The 25,595-nt window shown below is 43.6% G+C and overlaps 1 protein-coding gene across 1 annotated transcript in view; it reads left to right on the top strand.

The window, feature by feature from the left end:
• The first annotated feature begins 5,083 nt into the window (after positions 1–5,083).
• Positions 5,084–25,595, top strand: part of LOC135461467 (beta-mannosidase-like) — a 25,196-nt gene continuing 4,684 nt past the window's right edge. The window contains exons 1-14 of the mRNA XM_064738580.1: positions 5,084–5,211; positions 6,117–6,260; positions 9,237–9,385; positions 10,824–11,023; positions 13,216–13,283; positions 14,761–14,933; positions 15,514–15,676; positions 15,933–16,099; positions 18,612–18,752; positions 18,938–19,017; positions 20,741–20,931; positions 21,563–21,742; positions 24,005–24,026; positions 25,456–25,501. Coding sequence (XP_064594650.1) covers positions 5,094–5,211; positions 6,117–6,260; positions 9,237–9,385; positions 10,824–11,023; positions 13,216–13,283; positions 14,761–14,933; positions 15,514–15,676; positions 15,933–16,099; positions 18,612–18,752; positions 18,938–19,017; positions 20,741–20,931; positions 21,563–21,742; positions 24,005–24,026; positions 25,456–25,501 — 1,842 coding nt within the window. The 5' untranslated portion in view covers positions 5,084–5,093. The remainder of the gene's footprint in view (positions 5,212–6,116; positions 6,261–9,236; positions 9,386–10,823; positions 11,024–13,215; positions 13,284–14,760; positions 14,934–15,513; positions 15,677–15,932; positions 16,100–18,611; positions 18,753–18,937; positions 19,018–20,740; positions 20,932–21,562; positions 21,743–24,004; positions 24,027–25,455; positions 25,502–25,595) is intronic.

Here is a 25,595-nt window from a genome sequence, read left to right as displayed (position 1 = left end):
TTCAATTACCAAGATCTTGTGTCCATGTGTCTGTAACCAAGATCTTCTGTCCAGGTGTCCATTACCAAGATCTTCTGTTCAGGTGTCCATTACCAAGATCTTATGTCCAGGTTTCCATTACCAAGGTCTTGTGTCCATGAGTCCGTTACCAAGATCTTGTGTCGGGGTGTCCATTACCAAGCTCTTGTGTCCAGGTGTCAGTTACCAAGATCTTGTGTCCATGTGTCTATTACCAAAATCTTGTGCCCAGGTGTCCATTACCAAGATCTTGTGTCCAGGTGTCCATTACCAAGATCTTGTGTCCAGGTGTCCATTACCAAGATCTTGTGTCCAGGTGTCAATTATTCAGTGCTTAATTATGTTTTCTGTAACCTGTGTAAATTCCTCCTTGCTGGAGCAGAGGGTTTATTATGAAAACACAAAATGGAGCTACATTTTAATGTTCAGTTTTAATGAATATATTTCTAAGATCACAGTGTAGAAATTCTATTATGTACATGGGAAGCCAGACCTTCAGTAGGCTCCCTTCACTTTTGTGTAGTGTAGCAATACACCATGCCAAGGGGTTAAATAACTTAGTAGCTTCGCCTAATTGCGTCGGTGGCACGCCCAGCTCTAACATGCCAAATCAAGCTTCCACTTCTTTGGTTTTTACCAAAAATTCAGGTTTTTCCATTTCTACCCCTATTCATGCACTTAACCTACATGTAAATGTACACTTAGGTTCGTCCCGCGTCTGTCCATCTTCCCTCGAGCTTAACTCCAGTTTTTGTCCAAGAACCTTCTGATATTTGTGCAGATTTGCTGATGTTTTATCAACACGGTGTTATCCAGTTTTCCTGGATAATTTCTAGTTTATTCCAGCTTGTTCATTCAGTGTATTGCCCAGATTTTTTCCAGTTTCCTTAAATTTGGTTGCCTGCTTCTTCCGTTAAATGTGCTTGTCTGCTTGTTCGAGGGAGGTGTCATCAAAGGCTATGATGATACAGAAACAGGTTCCTCCAGAGTCGCGTTGATTCTACCGGAGTTTGGCTTAGTTTCTTTAGTTTGAACAGGCTTTGACAGATTTTTGCATTTTCTTCAGAGTGTGGCCATCTTCTGGGTTCTGTACAGATTTGCTAATTCCTTTGTGCAGAGCCTGTTAAGGTTCCTGCGGAGCTGGTAAAGATTCCATCAGGGATGGCTTAGGCTCCTACAGGATTTACAAACATTTAGTTGGAATTCACTAACCATCCTACACAGTTTTGCAAGCATTTCATCATGGTTTGCTAATACTCCTCCAAAGTTTGCAAAGATTCTGTCTGCAATGGCTTAGGCTCCTACTGAGTTTGCAATTATTCCGTCAGAAATTGCTTAGTTTCCATTAGGAATTGGTTAGGTTCCTAATGAGTTTGCAGAAATTCCTTTTGAAATTGCTTAGGTTTCTGCTGAGTTTGCAAACTTTGCATCGGAAATTGATTACCTTTCATTAGAAATTGGTTAGGTTCCTAAAGAGTTTGCAGAAATTGCTTTGGAAATTGCTTTGTTTCCTACTGAGTTTGCAAAGGTTCCAGCAGTTTGCGTTGGTTCGAACATAGTTGGCAGAGAACCAGTGAGTGCTACTGATCCTAAAGGCTTCATGTAGGTTGAGAAATTCGGTGGATTTGTCTAGATTTTGATAGGGCTTTAGCAAGACTTTAACATAACAGCCTCATTAAAAGTTCTTTTATATAAATAAGCGAGTTACGGGATTGGGGGGGAAACCGATTCGAAGCTGGAGGAAACCACCACACTTCCCCAGGTACCTGAAGCACCGTGCGCCGCGCAATGATCAGGTGTAACCCCACACCACCACACTTCCCTGGAGTACCTGAAGCACAGTGCACCGCACAATGATCAAGTATAACCCTAAACCACCACACTTCCCCCGAGTACCTGAAGCACCGTGCACCGCGCAATGATCAAGTGTAACCCCACACCACCACACTTCCGTCGAGTACCTGAAGCACCGTGCGCCGCACAATGATCAGGTGTAACCCTGAACCACCACACTTCACCACGTACCTGAAGCACCGTGCGCCGCACAATGGTCAGGTGTAACCCCACACCACCACACTTCCCCCGAGTACCTGAAGCACCGTGCACCGCGCAATGATCAAGTGTAACCCCACACCACCACACTTCCGTCGAGTACCTGAAGCACCGTGCGCCGCACAATGATCAGGTGTAACCCTGAACCACCACACTTCACCACGTACCTGAAGCACCGTGCGCCGCACAATGATCAGGTGTAACCCCACACCACCACACTTCACCACGTACCTGAAGCACCGTGCGCCGCACAATGATCAGGTGTTACCCCACACCACCAAACTTCCGTCGAGTACCTGAAGCACCATGCGCCGCACAATGATCAAGTATAACCCTACACCACCACACTTCCCTCAAGTACCTGAAGCACCGTGCGCCACATAATGATCAGGTGTAACCCTACACCACCACACTACCCTCAAGTACCTGAAGCACCGTGCGCCGCACAATGATCAGGTGTAACCCTACACCACCACACTTCCCTCAAGTACCTGAAGCACCGTGCGCCGCACAATGATCAGGTGTAACCCTACACCACCACACTTCTCTCTGGTACCTGAAGCACCGTGCGCCGCACAATGATCAGGTGTAACCCTACATCACCACACTTCCCTCAAGTACCTGAAGCACCGTGCGCCGCACAATGATCAGGTGTAACCCCACACCACCACACTTCCCCCGAGTAACTGAAGCACTGTGCGCCACATAATGATCAGGTGTAACCCTACACCACCACACTTCCCTGGAGTACCTGAAGCACCGTGCGCCGCACAATGATCAAGTATAACCCCACACCACCACACCTCTGTCGAGTACCTGAAGCACCGTGCGCCGCACAATGGTCAGGTGTAACCCCACACCACCACACTTCCCTCGAGTACCTGAAGCACTGTGCGCCACATAATGATCAGGTGTAACCCTACACCACCACACTTCCCTGGAGTACCTGAAGCACAGTGCGCCACACAATGATCAAGTATAACCCCACACCACCACACCTCTGTCGAGTACCTGAAGCACCGTGCGCCGCACAATGGTCAGGTGTAACCCCACACCACCACACTTCCGTCGAGTACCTGAAGCACCGTGCGCCGCACAATGATCAAGTATAACCCTACACCACCACACTTCCGTCGAGTACCTGAAGCACAGTGCGCCGCACAATGGTCAGGTGTAACCCCACACCACCACACTTCCGTCGAGTACCTGAAGCACCGTGCGCCGCACAATGATCAAGTATAACCCTAAACCACAACACTTCCGTCGAGTACCTGAAGCACCGTGCGCCACACAATGATCAGGTGTAACCCTAAACCACCACACTTCCCCCGAATACCTGAAGCACCGTACGCGTCTTTGGTGGTTGGTAACGATATGACTTAAATATTGCGGACATGGCGCTATTTTTTATTTGGTGTTTTACGCCTCAAGAATATTTTACATTTACTGCTTCTATTCTTTCACTCCATTATTGTCGGAAGAAACCGGGCAGAGCCTGGAGGAAACCCACGACCATCAGCAGGTATCCGGTATATGTTTTCATTGTCAACGTTTATCATGCTGGGCGGTGTGAACAGGTCGAAATTAACTGAAGGCTGACCCACGTCTCTCCCCTTTTATTTTCCTTTAAATTTAAATTAAAACAACTAACAGGGTGGTGATTAAAATAAATACCTAGAAGGTTGTGTTACTCAACGTCTGACGACACTGTTTTTCAGTGATCACAAATCTCATCAGGATGCCGATCAGGTGCCAGAGAGCTGTAATATCGAGAAGGTCTTCACAACATCTCACCCCATTTATATCCACTGAATTAGTAATTAAATTGTCCGCCCCATTTTTCGCTCCCAAAACATCATCTGGCAGACGTTTTTGTGGCTGGTCACATTTATATTGCACTTGTTCTAAGTGTGACATTTGTTTGTGAATTACAAAAACAACAGCGATTGAGGTACTCGCCAGTTGTGTTCCTGTACAGGCTTTATCAGATAAACAACACTTAACTGTGTGCAGGCAGTATCTCAATATGACACGTGAACGGGTTACAATGGCAGGTCTACCCATCCAACTATGTACATTTTTCTACGGTTCAGTATTTTCAAAGATTTCTGATACTGTACTGACTTGCACTTTGTCAGTTACCTGAATACAGGAAAGCGCATTTACAAATCCATCGTGAAGTTAGGCATGTCATTTCATCTGCTGCATAGGTCAGAATATTTGGCACGAGTGGGGCGATTGATTGGATGCTTAGCACCATGCTGATGAGATTTTACTTATATGACGGCGTGCCAGTTACAATTGGTGGAGGAAAGCGGAGTGTCTGTGGATGGGGAATTGGCCCATACAATAAGCATTAGCCTAATCAATAGCGGAAAGCTGTGCCACTCTCTCATGCAAAGGACCGATTTCCTAAAGTGAAGGAATGTGAAAGAAAAATATGGAAGACAAGAAAAAGTATCAAATCATTTTGCACACAGGGGTAGCCTAAGGCGACCGAAGACCATAAAAGGCAGCAAAAGAAAGCAGATCCTGTCTGAGACTTTTGCTTCTATTTATTTATTTATTTATTTGATTGTTTGTTGTTTTATGCCATAATCAACAAAGTTTCACGATTGCGGTCAGCATTATGAGTGGAGGAAGTAAGAGTGGGCTGGGTAAACCACGGACCTATGGCAAGTAACTGACGGACGTGGCGCTAAACATTTGTTCATTCACTGAAGGATTAACAGTATGTTGAGCACACAGTTGTGATTTTCAGCTCAGACTTAGTTCTAATCTCATACTCCGTACATTGCCTTCTGCTGTCACCAGCAAACTTTGATCTTGTTGAAAGGTCCGGGTTATTGACATACATCTACAGCTTAGTAGCATGAGGTCTAGTTACATATGAATTTTGTGTAATGCTGAACTTTGCACAGTCGTTTTCAAGCACATCTTATGTGTCTGTTAGTGATGTACTGCCGTTTCCTCGGGCCAAGCACATGTCTACTGCAAACATGCAGATGTTGAATGCACGCAGAATGAAGTCTTCTGTCGTCATGTTGACAGTTGTCCTTCTGTACAGTCTGTTATGTGTTAGAACAGAGGCTAATATCTGGGACCTTGGGGGACAGTGGAAGGTGTATAATGTCAGTTCTAGTAAGTTGAGAATCACCGAGTTCTTTGTATGGTCGATTTATGTTTACTTAAATGAAATGTTCTTGAGTACAACGTAAACACCAATGAAATAAAAAAAAAATCTGTCGAACCCGGCCTTAGTAGGTAGGGTGCTAACACAATGACCCACGTGCCTCTCAGCAATGCGGCCGCTGTGAGTTCAACTCCAGCTCAAGCTGGTTTCTCCTCCGGTCGTACGTGGGAAAGTTTGCCAGTGGATAGTCGTGGATATCCCCGAGCTCTGCCTGGTTTCTTCTCACCATAATACAGGCCACAGTCGTGAACGCATATTAAATAAATAAATACATGGTCAGATAATTCTACATCGTCTTATGATGATTCCCATGTGGCCGTTTGTCACACGTCCGATGATGCCCATGTGGCCGTTTGTCACACGTCCGATGATGCCCATGTGGCCGTTTGTCACACGTCCGATGATGCCCATGTGGCCGTTTGTCACACGTCCGATGAAGACCACGTGTCTCCCACCCACACACAAAGGTAGGTGGCTGACGCTGGCCTCTGTCCTCTAATTACGAAAATTACCGACATTGTATAAGAGAAAAATTCTTGAGTATGCCCGTAAGCAACAGTCAAGTAAATTAATTGATAAATAAAATATTCCAGGACAGATGCATTGGAAGTAAACACGTTATATACATGGGAGAAGTTGACACGTTATATACATGGGAGAAAGTATTAAATAGTCCTTATCTGTCGACTTCTAATACAGGAACTCACCTCTAGCGTATTCTTTTCTTAAAATATCCAAAAGGTTTTCGCAAAAGTCTCTCCACAATGTAATAACACCAAGTCAGGAATGTTCCTAACTAAAACAAAGAATAAGATTGATGTACGTGGATAAAGATCTAATTCATGTTTACCAGGTCAGTCGATTAAGGCCTGGGTGCCAGGGACGATATACACGGCCCTCTCCCCTAAGGTGATTGGGGAGCCGTATTACAGGTTCAACGATGACTTGTACAGATGGGTGGCAACTGCGAACTGGACCTACTCAAGGCAATTCACAGGTGCAGTACTCAAAACTATTCACACGTGCCAAACGCAAGACAATTCACAGGTACTGTACTCAAGGCAATTCACACGTACAGTGCTCAAGACCATTCACAGGCACAGTACACAAGGCAATTCACAGGTACAATACTCAAGACTATTCACAGGCACAGTACACAAGGCAGTTCACAGGTACCATACTCAAGACCATTCACAGGCACAGTACACAAGGCAATTCGCAGGTACAATACGCAAGACCATTCACAGGCACAATACACAAGGCAATTCACAGGTACAGTACTCCAGACTATTCACAGGCACAATACACAAGGCAATTCACAGGTACAGTACTCAAAACTATTCACAGGCACAGTACACAAGCCAATTCACAGGTACAATACTCAAGACCATTCACATGCACAGTACACAAGGCAATTAACAGGTACAGTACTAAAAACTATTCACAGACACAATACACAAGGCAATTCACAGGTGCAATACTCAAGACTGTTCACAGGCACAGTACACAAGGCAATTCACAGGGACAATACTCAAGACCATTCACAGGCACAGTACACAAGGCAATTCACAGGTACCATACTCAAGACCATTCACAGGCACAGTACACAAGATAATTCACAGGTATAATACTCAAGACTATTCACAGGCACAGTACACAAGGCAATTTACAGGTACAGTACTCAAAACTATTCACAGGCACAGTACACAAGGCAATTCACAGGGACAATACTCAAGACCATTCACAGGCACAGTACACAAGGCAATTAACAGGTACAGTACTCAAAACTATTCACAGGCACAATACACAAGATAATTCACAGGTGCAATACTCAAGACCATTCACAGGCACAGTACACAAGGCAATTCACAGGTACCATACTCAAGACTGTTCACAGGCATAGTACTCAAGGCAATTCACAGGTACAATACTCAAAACTATTCACAGGCACAGTACACAAGGCAATTCACACGTACAATACTCAAGACTATTCACAGGCACAGTACACAAGGCAATTCACAGGGACAATACTCAAGACCATTCACATGCACAGTACACAAGATAATTCACAGATACCATACTCAAGACCATTCACAGGCACAGTACACAAGGCAATTCACAGGTACAGTACTCAAAACTATTCACAGGCACAGTACACAAGGCAATTCACAGGGACAATACTGAAGACCATTCACAGGCACAGTACACAAGGCAATTCACACGTACAATACGCAAGACTATTCACAGGCACAATACACAAGGCAATTCACAGGTATCGTACTCAAGACAATTCACAGATACAGTAGACAAGGAAATACACAGGTACCATACTATAGGCAATTCACACGTATCATACTCAAGACAATTCACAGATACAGTACTCCAGACAATTCACGGGTATAGTACTCAAGGCAATTCACAGGAACATTACTCCAGACAATTCACTATTACCGTAACAAGACAATTCACAGGTACAATTCTCAAGATAATTTTCATGTACCGTGCTTAAGATAATTTATAGGTACAGTACTCTTCACACGTGCCGTACTTAAGACAATTCTTACAAACTGAAGGAACTTCACACAAATTTGACTGAAAACAATTCTCTTCTGATGTTAGGCGCTACATCGAAAAAGTCACCATAAATAACTGATGGAGTTTGTTATCTCATTAAATAAATAGATTCCGGTCTGTGCAGAATATACCAGTTGTATTTCTACCATTTTTCTACGGCGTATTGCAGTACGTGCCGGTTGTCTTTGCCGTCCACTATTCTATGGCGAATTGTACTATGTGCCGATTGTCTTGCTGTCCACTATTCTATGGCGAATTGTAATATGTGCCGATTATCTTGCTGTCCACTATTCTATGGCGGATTGTAATATCTGCCGATTATCTCGATGGCCACTATTCTATGGCGAATTGTAGTATGTGCCGATTATCTTGCTGTCCACTATTCTATGGCGGATTGTAATATCTGCAGATTATCTCGATGGCCACTATTCTATGGCGAATTGTAGTATGTGCCGATTATCTTGCTGTCCACTATTCTGTGGCAAATTGTAATATGTGCCGATTATCTTGCTGTCCACTATTCTATGGCGAATTGTAATATCTGCCGATTATCTTGCTGGCCAATATTCTGTGGTGTATTACAGTACGTGTCGATTATCCTGCTTGTCAGTATTCTTTGGCGTATAACAGTACATGCCGATTATCCTGCTGGCCACTATTCTATGGCGCATTATAGTGCGTGCCGATTATGCTGTTGGCCAATTTTTATGGCGTGTTACTGTACGTGCCGATTATCTTTGCTGTCGGTATTCTATGGCGTATTTCTAAGAGAAGGACAATTTTATGCTGTTATCAAAAATAACAAAACTGAATTTCATCGGTAAAATAATGTGAAAGTGCTGTCCTACTTGCTAGTATTCTTTGGCGTATTACGGTACGTGCCGATTATCCTGCTGGCCAGTATTCTATGACGTATTACAATATGAGCCGGTTATCTTTGCTGGCCACTATTCCATGGAGTATTGCAGTCACTGCCGATTATCTTGCTGTCCACTATTCTATGGTCGGTTGCAGTACCTGCCGATTGTCTTGCTGTCCACTATTCTATGGTCTGTTGCAATATGTGCCAATTATCTTGAGGGTCACAATTCTATGGCGCATTACAATATGTACCGGTTATCTTTGGTGTCCACTATTCTATGGCGCATTACAGTATGTCCCCATTGTCTTGCTGTCCTCTATTCTTCAGCGGACTGAACGTATTTCAAAGTAACCGGGAAGGATAGTTTTATGTTGTCATCGAAAAAACATAATGTTAATTTCATTGGTAAAATAATGTGGAACACCACTACGGCGACTTACCTTTATCTGATTCAGGATTGTAGCAGGGAACGTTTATTATTGTTCGTTAGGTAAAGTGTACATTTTACAGAGTAATTCTTGGATGTGTTTGACACAGCTACATCTGAAATGCTGGCTATGGAGAGGTTACAGCTCATCTGTGATGGCGTGGACACAGTGTCTGATATCTACATCAATGACAGATATATCGGATCCACCAAAGACGCCTTTCTACAGTATGTCTTCGATGTGAAGGACATGGTTGTGGTAAATAGAGCCCTTTTTTATCAAAAAATATATTTGTTTTGGATGGCATATTTTAGATTTCTTTTATCTCCAAAGTTGAACAAATCTTCATGTTTACCAGATTTAGCAGGTGAAAGTACATTTTAATGGTAAATATAATAACTGGTGGGTTGAGTTTATATTACAGTCGTAGGCGTATGTCTTGCATCGTGCTTAAGGAAAACTTTGTTGCGTCTCGTTCAGTTTCCCTGTCACTGTAACAGGCAGGCGAGAACATGATTGATGTGAGACTACATAGCCCTGTGTCGTACACTATCTTGTATCAGTCAGGTGAGAAAACGATTGATGTAACACTACATAGCCCTGTGTCATACGCTATCTTGTATCGGGCTGGTGAAAACACGATTGATGTGAGACTAAATAGCCCTGTGTCGTACACTATTTTGTATCAGTCAGGTGAGAAAACGATTGATGTAACACTACAGAGCCCTGTGTCATACACTATCGTGTATCAGACAGGCGAGAAAACGATTGATGTAACACTACATAGCCCTGTGTCGTACACTATCTTGTATCAGACAGGCAAGAAAACGATTGATGTAACACTACATAGCCCTGTGTCGTACACTATCTTGTATCAGACAGGCGAGAAAACGATTGATGTAACACTACAGAGCCCTGTGTCATACGCTATCCTGTATCGGGCTGGTGAAAACACGATTGATGTGAGACTAAATAGCCCTGTGTCGTACACTATTTTGTATCAGTCAGGTGAGAAAACGATTGATGTAACACTACAGAGCCCTGTGTCATACACTATCGTGTATCAGACAGGCGAGAAAACGATTGATGTAACACTACATAGCCCTGTGTCCTACGCTATCTTGTATCGGACATGTGAAAACACGATTGATGTAACACTACATAGCCCTGTATCGTACCCTATCTTGTATCAGTCAGGCGAGAAACGATTGATGTAACACTACATAGCCCTGTGTCGTACACTATCTTGTATCAGACAGGCGAGAAAACGATTGATGTAACACTACAGAGCCCTGTGTCATACGCTATCTTGTATCGGGCTGGTGAAAACACGATTGATGTGAGTCTAAATAGCCCTGTGTCGTACACTATTTTGTATCAGTCAGGTGAGAAAACGATTGATGTAACACTACAGAGCCCTGTGTCATATACTATCGTGTATCAGACAGGCGAGAAAACGATTGATGTAACACTACAGAGCCCTGTGTCCTACGCTATCTTGTATCGGACATGTGAAAACACGATTGATGTAACACTACATAGCCCTGTGTCGTACGCTATCTTGTATCAGACAGGCGAGAAAACGATTGATGTAACACTACATAGCCCTGTATCGTACACTATCTTGTATCTGGCTGGTGAAAACACGATTGATATGAGACTAAATAGCCCTGTATCGTACGCTATCTTGTATCAGGCAGGTGAAAACACGATTGATGTGAGACTACAGAGCCCTGTGTCGTACGCCATGAACCAGTCGGCTAACTACCCCTACCTTGTTCCCCCAAAGTGCCCACCAGAGGAGCAACACGGCTGGTGCTACGTGAACTTCATTCGCAAACCACAGTTTTCCTTCAGCTGGGATTGGGCGCCATCGTTCCCGACTTCAGGCATCTGGTGAGAAACGAGCTGTTGTACTCAATGGCATCCATCAAGATCAACGTCTTCACGGCATTTTAATACATGTACAAGAAATAGATCTGCGTCGATTGTTCATACCAAGGCGCCGTTAAACGGGAGCTAAGTAGTTAGTAACCACAATACAAAGCGATGTGTGTTTTTTCCTTCTCGCTGTTTTCTCCTTCAGTGTCAACGAAGTGAAAATTTTGTACACTCAGTAATAATGAACTTGGTCTGTGGGGCTGTCCACTAATCTGGAAGCGAGTTTAATTCAACTTCTTTGTTTGTTAGGCTCCAGCTTAATTTTCTGGGAAGTTTTAAGATAATTTAACAGAAAACAGGTGACTGCGTATCCATCATGATTTTAAGCGTCTGAAACCTCCCAATGCACACAATTACCGGTTGTCCGTGCAATTGTACAGCAATGATGTTCTTGATCAACCTTTCCATTGTAAACAATTACTGGCTGTATATACAAATGTGTACAGCAATGGTGTTCTGCATCAACCCTCCGATTGTTAACCATTCCTGGTTGTCAATGCAAATGTGTACAGCAATGGTGTTCAGATCAACCTTCCCACTGTACACAATTACTGGTTGTAAATGCAAATGTGTACAGCAATGATGTTCTTCATCAACCTTCTCACTATACACAGTTACTGGTTGTACATGCAAATGTGTACAGCAATGATGTTCTTTATCAACTTTCTCACTGTACACAGTTACTGGTTGTAAATGCAAATGTGTAGACAAATGATGTTCTTTATCAACCTTCTCATTGTACACAGTTACTGGTTGTAAATGCAAATGTGTAGACCAATGATGTTCTTTATCAACCTTCTCATTGTACACAGTTACTGGTTGTACATGCAAATGTGTACAGCAATGATGTTCTTCATCAGCTTTCTCACTGTACACAATTACCTGTTGTACATGCAAATGTTTAGAACAGTGATGTTCTTTATCAACCTTTTCACTGTACACAATTACTGGTTGTACATGGAAATGTTTACGGCAGTGATGTTCTTCATCAACCTTCTCACTGTACACAGTTACTGGTTGTACATGCAAATGTGTAGAGCAATGATGTTCTTCATCAATCGTCTCACTGTACACAATTACTAGTTTTCAATGCAAATGTGTAGAGCAATGATGTTCGTCATCCACCTTCTCACTGTACACAATTACTGGTTGTAAATGCAAATGTGTACAGCAATGGTGTTCAAATCAACCTTCCCACTAAACACAATTACTCTTTGTACATGCAGCTGTGTACAGCAGTGGTGTTCTGCATCAACCTTCTCACTGTACACAATTACTGGTTGTACATGCAAATGTGTACAGCAATGATGTTCTTCATCAATCTTCTCACTGTACACAATTATTGGTTGTAAGTGCAAATGTGTACAGCAACGATGTTATTCATCAACTTTCTCACTGTACACAGTTACTGGTTGTACATGCAGATGTAAACAGCAGTGGTGTTCTTCACCAACCTTCTCACTGTACACAATTACTGGTTGTACATGCAAATGTGTAGAGCATGATGTTTTTCATTAACTTTCTCACTGTACACAGTTACTGGTTGTCAACACAAATGTGTACAGCAATGATGTTCTTCATCAACCTTCTCACTGTACACAATTACTGATTGTACATGCAAATGTGTACAGCAATGGTGTTCTTCATCAACCTTCCCACTGTACACAGTTACTGGTTGTCAATGCAAATGTGAACAGCAATGATGTTCTACACCAACCCTCCCACTGTACACAATTACTGGATGTACACGCAAATTTGTACAGCAATGGTGTACACAATTACTAGTTTTCAATGCAAATGTGTACAGCAATGATGTTCGTTATCAACCTTCTCACTGTATATAATTACTGGTTGTCAATGCAAACGTGAACTGTAATGGTCTTCTTCAGTCTTCCCACTGTACACAATTACTGGTTGTACATGCAAATGTGTACAACAACGATGTTCTTTATCAACCTTCTCACTGTACACAATTACTGGTTGTCTATGGAAATGTGTAGAGCAATGATGTTCTACAACAACATTTCCGAATGTATGTAAAAGCTGTTTAGATCTGTCAGATGTGCTTATCGCTGTAGCATTGTAAGGGTGATTCTCTTCAGCTATATGTAACGGTATATCGTAATTTCATGATTGTATTTCTCCAGGCGAAACATTTCCATCCACGGTTACCAGGGTATTGACTTCCGTTATATCACCATAGAGACGACGAAAGGTGAGCGAGTGAAGAGTTACATCTCACATGACAAAAGTTGCTTCAGCTTTATACATGATGGTGTTTTTGTCTGTTAGCTTCACACATGATGGTGTTTTTGTCTGTTAGCTTCACACATGATGGTGTTTTTGTCTGTCAGCTTCACACATGAAGGTGTTTTTGTCTGTCAGCTTCATGCAGGATAAGTTTTTGTCTGTCATCTTCACACATGAAGGTGTTTTTGTCTGTCGGCTTCATGCAGGATAAGTTTTTGTCTGTCAGCTTCACACAGGATGGCGTTTTTGTCTGTCAGTTTCACACAGGATGAGTTTTTGTCTGTCAGATTCACGCAGGATGGCGTTTTTGTCTGTCAGCTTCATGCAGGATGTTGTTTTTGTCTGTCAACTTCACACATGATGGTGTTTTTGTCTGTCAGCTTCACACATGATGTTGTTTTTGTCTGTCAGCTTCACACATGATGGTGTTTTTGTTTATCAGCTTCATGCAGGATGGCGTTTTTGTTTGTCAGCTTCACGCAGGATGGTGTTTTTGTCTGTCAGCTTCACGCATGATGGTGTTTTTGTCTGTCAGCTTCACGCATGATGGTGTTTTTGTCTGTCAGCTTCACGCATGATGGTGGTTTTGTTTGTCAGCCTTACGCATGAAGGAATTTTTGTTAGTCCGTTTCTGTCTTGATTGTCCAGCTCAGTGTCATTCTCATCTTTTAAACCAGCTACATGCAAAGCTGCGCGTACATACATTTAAGCCTATCAGTTCTCACTTATTTGTCTTTTACTCTGCACTCAAACAATTGGATTTGTGAGTTAAGAAAACCGCCCACGGCCCGAAAGAATCCCGTACATCAGACCAATAGGGAACCGTTGGTGTATATTGGAATGAAATTTTCGGGACAAACTGCTAATGTTGTTCTCATGTATAACAAGAGTGCAGTGATCAGTCCAGCTTGGACCCGGATCGCCATTATGCAGTGAATGACATTTCATAATTCTTAATTATCCTCCATAATCCGACAAACCACTGTATGTAAACCGTAACGAAATCGTTTAAAGCTGAAGTTGAACAAGCAACCTCTGGGCGTATGTTGTAAATACTCAGAGGTCAAGACAGCCAAGTTCAAACATGACCTAAACTTACGCTATCACAACATGTATAGCACCATGAACTGACGTTCGCTGGCAGGGATGCGAGAAGTTGGGGTTACTCGACGCCTGTAGCACCTTTTTTTAATTCATAGCTCTGTAATGTTAGCGGTGCTTACTTGGTCCAGTAAAAGAATCGATATCTATAGGAGACCGTAAGAGAGCCCAAACTGTGAGATCGGTGAGATCCGGGAGTGCGCATGTGCGAAGGTAACTGTTAAAACGAACCACTACCAAATCCTCACCCCACCGGCACCAGCACCTCACCCCTCTTTCTCCAACCGGTCAGCTCCCCGAACAGTTCATTCGTACATTATATGCTTGTACTCTGTCCACAGCACTGAACTACTCTGGTTGGATGGTGAACGCCAAAGTGTTCTACGAGTTGTCCCGATCCTCCGTGGACACCGTCGTCACTTACAGCATCCCGAATCTCCACTGTCAGGGAAAGTTCCCCCTGACGCTCAAAGATGACGCAGTGTTCTTTCTCCTGACTTGCATCGTGGCCGACGTAAGTATTCGTATGATGACTGTCATGGGTTATGAATGGAGCCATGTATATAACATGATCAGATCATTTCATGAATACGTTGTGTAAATACAGCTAGTGCTTTGTTTCACCCATGCAAGTGTAATAATAGGATCTACAAAAATCGCGGTAGGTCAAGTAGGTGCTACATGACTATGCTATGTGGACGAATGGGCGGATCCAACAAATCCCGGTGACGTAATGACGTCACAGAAAGATTGGGACATGCGGTTGACCTACATGTATTTACGACAGTACTGCTTATGATTGGTCAGTTGCGTTTTCTTGATTAATAATTTGGAAGACCTATTCCTTAATATCCACGGGGCTGTGTAGATATATCGTTTAGCTGATCAAAATTTAATAGGCCAAAGAAGGAGTGAGTCAGGTGAGCCGAAGTAGATTGCCCCTTGCCACAGTGCACATTTCGCTGCACCAAAATGGTCGGTAATCCTCCCTGAGATAAGCGGAATCAGACAAAACATGTCTCAGGTAATCTCCCGACGATGTCATTGCAGAATCCAATGATAGAAGTAAAATAAAGTTTGCTCATGTCTTGCAGAATGTGGAGCTGTGGTGGCCGCGTGGCTACGGGGCCCAACCTCTGTACACACTTGTGGTGGAGGCACTGGATACATCTGGGACACCACAAGCCGCCAAAATTGTCCGCTTCGGGTTTCGAACCGTTGACGTAGAGCAGTACACTCCAGCCGATACACACACCGGTGTGGATTCTAACCCTCCGCGACAACAACCGCTCCCCCCCCCCCACCCCCAGCAGAGTTCTTACATTTTCCTCCTTACATTAACCACAGCTCATGACTACTATCATGTACGATTATTAAATCTTCATCAGTACGGGCTCTAATTTAAAAATGACAACGATTCCTCTTGCTTTGAGTTTAAGTGATCTTTGCTCCCAGATAAACCAAAGCGTCTAGTTTTTTGTGGTAAAACGATTGCCTTTTATGGTCCATTCAGGTTTGACCTTTTCCTTCATCGTCAACGAGATTCCCATATTTGCTAAGGGTTCCAACTGGGTTCCAGCTGATAGTTTTCAGGAGAGAGTTACCTCCAGTTATCGCCGTCGCCTTCTTCAGTCCGCGGCAGACGCCAATATGAACATGCTGAGGATTTGTGCCGTGGGCGTAAGTGGAGTTTTCTCTAACACTTTGTGCCTTCAGTGTACAAAGTAATCATGCTTGTTGTATTCATCGATCCGCGAAGATAGTAGGCAAAGCCAAAATATACTTCAAATCATCAACCGGTAAAACAGCTTCCGAAATTAAATTCAGAAAGATTAGTTTGAGTAATGAAGTATCACGATCTCTTAAAATATACATTTTGAATGGAAGATAGTTACCTTGAAGTACAAAAAAGTAAACAGTTCCGAAGATGTCGGTAAGACATACGGATTGTAAGATATAGTGATAATAGGTCACATGTCAGTAAACATACGAATAATAGGTCAGATGTCGGTAAAACATACGAATAATAGGTCATATGTCAGTAAACAAACAGATAATAGGTCACATGTCGGTAAACATACGGATAATAGGTCACACATGTCGGTGAGACATAGGGATAATAGGTCGCATGTCGGTACGACATAGGGATAATAGGTCACATGTCGGTAAGACATAGGGATAATAGGTCACACGTCGGTAAGACATAGGGATAATAGGTCACATGTCGGTAATACATAGGGATAATAGGTCACATGTCAGTAAGACATAGGGATAATAGGTCACATATCAGTAAACATACGAATAATAGGTCACATATCAGTAAACATACGATAATAGGTCACATGTCGGTAAACATACGAATAATAGGTCACATGTCAGTAAACATACGGATAATAGGTCACATGTCAGTAAACATACGGATAATAGGTCACATGTCAGTAAACATACGGATAATAGGTCACATGTCAGTAAACATACGAATAATAGGTCACATGTCAGTAAACATACGGATAATAGGTCACATGTCAGTAAACATACGGATAATAGGTCACATGTCAGTAAACATACGGATAATAGGTCACATGTCCGTAAACATACAGATAATAGTTCACATGTCGGTAAAACATACAGGCAATAGGTCACATCTCGGCAAGACATATGGATAATAGGTCACACATGTCAGCAAGACATACGGATAATAGGTCACAGGTCGGTAAGACATACGAATAACAAATTACGTGGTCGTATCTGTTGTAATTCTTAACAATGTCTACCGAAGAGAACCGAACCAGCATTAGATAAACTAGAATGAACTGGCTAGCTACAAACAAAAGGTTCCCTTGGCAGAAGATAAGGTTATGGTCCCGAAGGCCGTAGGTTTAAACCCCTACGGGACCGCCCCCACACCCATATACTGTGGCGTGCTTCGATAAGCCGTAGGTTCAAGCCCCAACCCGCCCGCCCCGACACCCTTATACTGTGACATGCTTCGATAGGCCGTGGGTTCAATCCCGAACTGGCCCGCCCAACACCCATATACTGTGACATGCTTCAATAGGCCGTAGGTTCAAACCCCAACAGGCCCGCCCAACACCCATATACTGTGACGTGCTTCGATAGGCCGTATGTTCAAACCCCAACGGGTCCGCCCAACACCCATATACTGTGACATGCTTCGACAGGCCGTAAATTCAAACCTAAACACGACTCCCCCCCCCCCCCCCGACACCCGTATACTGTGACATGCTTCGATAGGCCGTAGGTTCAAACCCGAACTGGCTCACCCGACACCCATATACTGTGACGTGCTTCGAAAGGCCTTAGGTTCTAACCCCAACAGTCCCGCCCAACACCCATATACTGTGACATGCTTCAATAGACCGTAGGTTCAATCCCGAACAGGCCCGCCCAACACCCATATACTGTGACATGCTTCGATAGGCCGTAGGTTCAATCCCAAACTGGCCCGCCCAACACCCATATACTGTGACGTGCTCCGATAAGCCGTAGGTTCTAACCCCAACAGTCCCGCCCAACACCGATATACTGTGACATGCTTCGATATGCCATAGGTTCAATCCCGAACAGGCCCGCCCGACACCCATATACTGTGACGTGCATCGATAGGCCGTAGGTCCAAACCCTAACAGGCCCGCCCAACACCCATATACTGTGACATGCTTCAATAGACCGTAGGTTCAATCCCGAACAGGCCCGCCCAACACCCATATACTGTGACATGCTTCGATAGGCCGTAGGTTCAATCCCAAACTGGCCCGCCCAACACCCATATACTGTGACGTGCTCCGATAAGCCGTAGGTTCTAACCCCAACAGTCCCGCCCAACACCGATATACTGTGACATGCTTCGATATGCCATAGGTTCAATCCCAAACTGGCCCGCCCGACACCCTTATACTGTGACATGCTTCGATATGCCATAGGTTCAATCCCGAACAGGCCCGCCCGACACCCATATACTGTGACGTGCATCGATAGGCCGTAGGTCCAAACCCTAACAGGCCCGCCCAACACCCATATACTGTGACATGCTTCGATAGGCCGTAGGTTCAATCCCAAACTGGCCCGCCCGACACCCTTATACTGTGACATGCTTCGATATGCCATAGGTTCAATCCCGAACAGGCCCGTCCGACACCCATATACTATGACATGCTTCTCTTCCCTGCAGATCTATGAGCATGACGAATTCTATGACATTGCCGACGAGCTTGGTCTCATGATATTCCACGACATTGTGGGGTTTAACTGTGCTATGTATCCTCGGGATCCAGACTTCCTGACCACTGTGACGCAGGAGGTCACCCATCAGGTAATAATCCACAGGTAACAGCATGGTTAGCCTATCCAATCAGAGCATAACTTAGACTTATACCATTTCTGCTCTAATCAGTCCTGGTGCCAGTTGCCATTTCTTATCTGTATATACATGGTTTTTATTATGATGGCCGGTTGAGCATTGGTGTACATGTAAAATTCTTACTTTGTTGCTCACAGGTCAGGCGACTGCAACATCACCCATCCATAGTGATCTGGTCAGGCAACAATAAAAATGAGCTTGGTTTAGCCCTGAATCTGTGAGTTGTCACGGTTGTTCATTGATGCCTAATCTATTCACTGAACCAAGACATGTTTTTTTTTCTGATAATATCCAGTTTCTACCATTGCTTATCTTTGTCGCCATTAGAGGATCCATGATCATGCCATTCAGCTCGTAAACTGAGAGACCGCTTCGCTGGCCTATAATGGTTAGAGTGCTTTCCTCGAAGGCGGGAGACTCGGGATCAAACCCAGGTCGGGTCATACCAAAGACTTTAAAAATGGCACTTGTTGCTGCCTTGCTTGCCGCCCAGCACTGAGAGACAGGACTGGTTCACTCGGTGTCAGTAAAAAGTGACTCGGTGGAGTGTCATGATACGTCAGTGCGGCAGCACTTTGAGGACATGTCATAAAAAGATATAGTATATGTACACACACCTAATGACTCCTCATCGTCATATGACTGAAAAATTGTAAAGTTAAAAACACGGTAATCCTACACACTGAGCACGGTAATTCTATACACTGAACACGGTAATCCTACACACCGAACACGCTAAGCGAACACACTGAACACGGTAATTCTACACTCTGAACAGGGTAGTCCTACACCCTGAACACGGTAATCCTACACACTGAACACGGTAATCTTATACACTGAACACGGTAACCCTGCACACCGAAGACGGTAATCCTACACACTGAACACGGGAATCTTATACACCGAACACGGTAATCGGACACACTGAACATGATATCCCTACACACAGAACGCGCTAACCCTACACACCGAACACGGTAATCGGGCACACTGAACACGGTAATCCTACACACGGAAAAGGGCAATCGTACGCACTGAACGCGGTACTCCTACACACTGAACAGAGCAATCCTACACACTGAACAGGGTAATCCTACACGCTAAACAGGGTTATCCTTCACACTGAACAGGTTAATCATACACACTGAACACGGTAATCCTACACACTGAACAGGGTATTACTACACACGGAACACTGTAATCCTACACACTGAACAGGGTAATCCTACACACGGAGCAGGGTAATCCGACACTCTAAACACAGTCATCCTACACACTGAACAGGATAATCCTGTACGCTGAACAGGATAATCCTACACACAGAACTCAATAATCATACACACTGAACACGGTATCGCTGCGCACTGAACACGGTAATCCTACACACTGAACAGGGCAAACCTACACACTGAACTCAGTAATCATACACACTGAACACGGTAATCCTACACACTAAACAGGGTGATCCTACACACTGAACACGGTAATCTTACACGCTGAACACGGTTATCCTACAAACTGAACAGGGTAATCCGACACACTGAACAGAGTAATCCTATACACTGAACACGGTAATCCTACACACTGAACAGGATAATCCTACACGCTGAACACGCTAATCCTACACACTGAACACGGTAAACCTACACACTGAACACGGTAATCCTACACACTGAACAGGGTAATTCTACGGTGAACACGGTAATCAGATACATTGGACACGGTAATCCTGCACACTGAACACGGTAATCCTTCACACTGAACACGGTAATCTTGCACGCTGAACCCGGTAATCAGACACAATGAACAGGGTAATCCTGCACATGGAACACGATAATCCTGCACACTAAACACGGTAATCCTACACACTGAACAGGGTAATCCTACACGTTGAAAACGGCAATGAGAAAAGCTTACAAACAAGGCTGTTTCTATTTTAGATATGGTACAAATTCTAACTTTACGCTGTATAAGTCGGATTATTTGAGTCTATACATCGATACTATCATGACGGTCGTGGAGAGAGAGGACGGCACTAGGACTTTTATCGACTCCAGCCCTAACAACGGGGCCAGAACAGTACAAGATGGCTGGGTGTCACAGAACCCTAATGACACCCTCTACGGCACCGGTAGGTGACTAAACCCAGGCTGTATATCACGTCGATCTTTAATTGTTATTGTATCTCACGCCATTATCTGATGGATGTTCATGTGGCATGCTTTAATCTAGCTTCCCTGACTCGATGGTAATTATGGTAATACGAGTATCGGTCGATTCACCTGCTCTGATTTACCGCATCTTATTTACATTTCCTGATTTTCCTGTTCTCATAAACCTGTTCTGATTTACTTTCTCTGATTGACCTTCTCTGATATACCTTTTCGGGAGGGGAGGGGCGGGGGGGGGGGGGGGCTTTGCGGCGCCAGTGTGTCGTAATGACCCGGAAACCTCTCACCAATGGGGTCACTGTGAGTTCAAGTCCAGATCATGCTGACTTACTCTCCGGTCGTACGTGGAAAGGTCTGGCAGCAGCCTGTGGATTGTCGTGGGTTTTCCCCGGGCTCTGCCCGTTTTCCTCCCACATAATGCTGGCCACCGTCGTATTAGTGTATTTTCTTGAACACGGCGTAAAACACCAATCAGATAAATACATAAATGATAACCTGTTCAGATTTACCTGTTCTGATTTACCTGCTCTGATTTACCGGTTCTTTTTTACCTGTTTTGATTTTCCTGTCTGTTCAACCGCTGTTATCCAGTGGACCATTTTGAATACGATCACGACGCTTGGGACTGGACAGTGTACCCAGTGGGGCGTTTTGTAACAGAGTATGGGCTACAATCCTGGCCCTCTCTCACTACACTAAAGACGGCATCGGAACCCCAGGACTGGAACTACGACAGTCCGTTCTGCGAGCACAGGCAACATTCCGTCAACGGTAACGCCAGACTGGCTAGTACTTAGATAACAGATTTATTTATTTATTTGATTGGTGTTGTACGCCGTACTCAAGTATGTTTCACTTATACGACGGCTTCCATTATGGTGGGAGGAAACCGGGCAGACCCCGGGGAAAACCCACGACCATCCACATGTTTATGACAGACCTTGCCTCTTAAGGCCGGAGAGGAAGCCAGCATGAGTTGGACTTGAACTCACAACGACTGCATTGGTGAGAGGCTCCCGGGTCATTACGCTGCGCTAGCGCGCTAACCAATTGAGCCACGGACGCCACCCTATAAGAGTTATAATGAGTGACCCAACTACATGTATGTAACATGTAAAGTGTATGTAACATGTCATGGTAAAATGAAAGGTATGGTAATATAATTAAAGACGTACAGGACAGAGAGTAAAACCAGATCAGCGACGACAGTGTAATAACTGGCAAATGGTAGCAGGTAACCAGTGATATACGATCTCTTGTCAGTTTACCTCAGTTAGGGTTTTATTCTAAATGTTCATGTAAATGCTTAAATTGTAGCAAATTGCATGCTACCTAGCACCATGGCTTCAGCAGAATAGAGGGAAAATTGCATTGGTGTTAATTCCAATTTTTCAGACGTCAGTCAAGAAATACTCAAAATGCTGTGTTGTCATCACACAGGACATAAGATATCGTAACATGTATTCATTTATATATATTTGATTGGTATTTTACACCGTACTCAAGAATATTTCACTTATACGACGGTGCCTGCATTATGGTGGAAGGAAATCGGGCAGAGACCGAGGAAACCCACGACCATCCGCAGTTTACTGCCATACCTTCCCACGTGCGACCGGAGAGGAAACCAGTATGAGCTGGGCCTAAACTCACAACGAATGCATTTTTGAGACGCTCCTGAGTCATTGAGCCATGATGCCACACTAACACTGCGCAACGATGGCACACTAACATTGCGCCGCGATGACACACTAACATTGCGCCGCGATGACACACTAACATTCCGCCGCAGTGGCACAGTAACATTGCCCCCACGATGGCACTCTAAAAATGGTAAAGTGTAAGGTATGGTAAGGTGTAAGGTATAGTGAAGTGCAATGTATAGTAAAGTGTAAGGTCTGGTGAAATGTAAGTTGTAGTAAAGTGTAAAATAAGGTATAGTGTAAGATGTGGTAAAGTGTAAGGTATGGTAAAGTGAAAGGTGTGGTAAAGTATAAGGTGTGGTAAAGTGTAAGGTGTGGTATAGTGTGAGGTGTGGTAAAGTGTCAGGTGTGGTAAAGTGTTAGGTGTGGTAATATGTAAGGTATGGTACAGTGTAATGTGTGGTAAAGTGAAAGGTATGGTAAAGTATAAGGTGTGGTATAGTGTAAGGTGTGGTAAAGTGTCAGGTATGATAAAGTGTAAGGTATGGTAAAGAATCAGGTATGGTAAAGTGAAAGGTATGGCAAAGTATAAGGTGTGGTATAATGTAAGTTATGGTATAGTGTGAGGTGTGGTAAAGTGTAAGGTATGGTATAGTGTAAGGTGTGGTAAAATGTAAAGTGTGGTAAATTGTAAGGTATGGTATAGTGTAAGGTATGGTATAGTGTAAAGTATGGTAAATTGTAAGTTGTGGTAAAGTGTAAGGTGTGGTAAAATGTAAGATGTGGTAAAGTGTAAGGTGTGGTAAAGTGTAAGGTATGGTATAGTGTTAGGTATGGTAAAGTGTCATGTATGTTCAGTATGGTAAAGTGTCAGGTATGGTAAAGTGTAAGGTATGTTAAGGTGTAATGTATGGTAAAGGGTAATATGTGGTAAAGTGTCAGATTGGGTAAAGTGTAAGTTATGTTAAAGTGTAAGGTATGGTAAAGTGTAAGGTATGGTCAAGTGTAAGGTATGGTCAAGTGTAAGGTATGGTAAAGAATCAGGTATGGTAAAGTGTACGGTATGGTAAAGAATCAGGTATGGTAAATTGTCAGGTGTGGTAAAGTGTAAGGTGTGGTAAAGTGTAAGGTATGGTATAGTGAAAAGTATGGTAAAGTGTAAGGTGTAGCAAAGAATAGGGTATGATAAAGGGTAATATGTGGTAAAGTGTAAGGTATTGTAAAGGGTAAGGTGCGATATAGTGTAAGGTATGGTAAAGTTTCAGGTATGGAAAGGTGTAAGGTGTGGTACAGCATGACAAAATTTAAAAGTATGGTAAAGTGTAAGGTGTGGTGAAGGGAAAGATATGGTAATGTGTAAGGTATGATAAAGTGTTTGGTAAATTGTCAGGTCTGGTAAAGTATGGTAAAGTGTAAGGTGTAGGAAAGTGTAAGGTGTGGTAAAGTGTCAGGTATGGTAAAGTGTATATTTGTGGTAAAGTGTAAGTTATGGTAAAGTGTAAGGTATGGTAAAGTGTCAGGTGTGGTAAAGTGTATTGGTAAAGTGTCAGGTGTGGTAAAGTGTAAGTTATAGTAAAGTGTAAGGAATGGTAAAGTGTAAGATCACGGCATCGCGGTCTCTACCTCGCCACATGAAGGGGATAGCGCAACGACTGGTTGACCCGTATCAGTATAATGGCTCGGGCGGGGCGCCTTACTTGCCTTCGGTAAGGCGTCTTAATAAAGCAGCAGTAGATAAAAGAGCGGTGGAATCCGTCCTGCAACAAGGAGGCACTTTCGTCGTTATATGACTGAAAAATTGTTAAGTACGACGTAAAACCCCAAGCACTCACTCACTCTACCTCGCCATATCGCCGCCTTGCTGTCTCGCTACACCGCGGTCTCTCTACCTCGCTACAGCGCTGCCCCTCCACCTCAACCGCTACATCGCCCTTTGTAATACAAGGCTTGACCTTGCGAGACAGCGAGGTAGCGAGAATCACCTCGTCATAGATTGGAATGACCCTCTTTCGGCTTCCGTATGGCTGACATGTTACAGTGTACATACATGTCTCTTTTATACTTACGTATGGCTGACATGTTACAGTGTACATACATGTCTGTTTTGTACTTCCGTATGGCTGACATGTTACAGTGTACATACATGTCTGTTTTGTACTTCCGTATGGCTGACATGTTACAGTGTACATACATGTCTGTTTTATACTAACGTATGGCTGACATGTTACAGTATACATACATGTCTGTTTTGTACTTCCGTATGGCTGACATGTTACAGTGTCATACATGTCTCTTTTATACTTACCGTATGGCTGACATGTTACAATGTACATACATGTCTGTTTTGTACTTCCGTATGGCTGACATGTTACAGTGTACATGCACGTCTGTTTTGTACTTCCGTATGGCTGACATGTTACAGTGTACATACATGTCTGTTTTTGTACTTCCGTATGGCTGACATGTTACAGTGTACATGCACGTCTGTTTTGTACTTCCGTATGGCTGACATGTTACAGTGTACATACATGTCTGTTTTGTTCTCGGTATGGCTGACATGTTACAGTGTACATACACGTCTGTTTTGTACTTCCGTATGGCTGACATGTTACAGTGTACATGCACGTCCTGTTTTTGTACTTCCGTATGGCTGACATGTTACAGTGTACATACATGTCTGTTTTGTACTTCCGTATGGCTGACATGTTACAGTGTACATACATGTCCTGTTTTGTACTTCCGTATGGCTGACATGTTACAGTGTACATACATGTCTGTTTTGTACTTCCAGACAATCACTGGCTCCTGAATAACACGCTGCTCATTTCCAACCTCCATTAGACAAAGACCCGTTAAGGAGATTCGGGATATTATATATCTGACACAGGTACGTCCATCTTAGCAGCGGATAACATAGACCCAGATTATCTTACATTATTAATGAAAAACAAAAAGCTAATCTTACTGGTGTGAAATAATTA

Source organism: Liolophura sinensis, chromosome 1, assembly GCF_032854445.1.
Source record: "Liolophura sinensis isolate JHLJ2023 chromosome 1, CUHK_Ljap_v2, whole genome shotgun sequence".
Lineage (NCBI taxonomy): Eukaryota > Metazoa > Mollusca > Polyplacophora > Chitonida > Chitonidae > Liolophura > Liolophura sinensis.
Note: the sequence above shows the minus strand (reverse complement) of the source record. Positions and strands in the feature narration are given on the sequence as shown.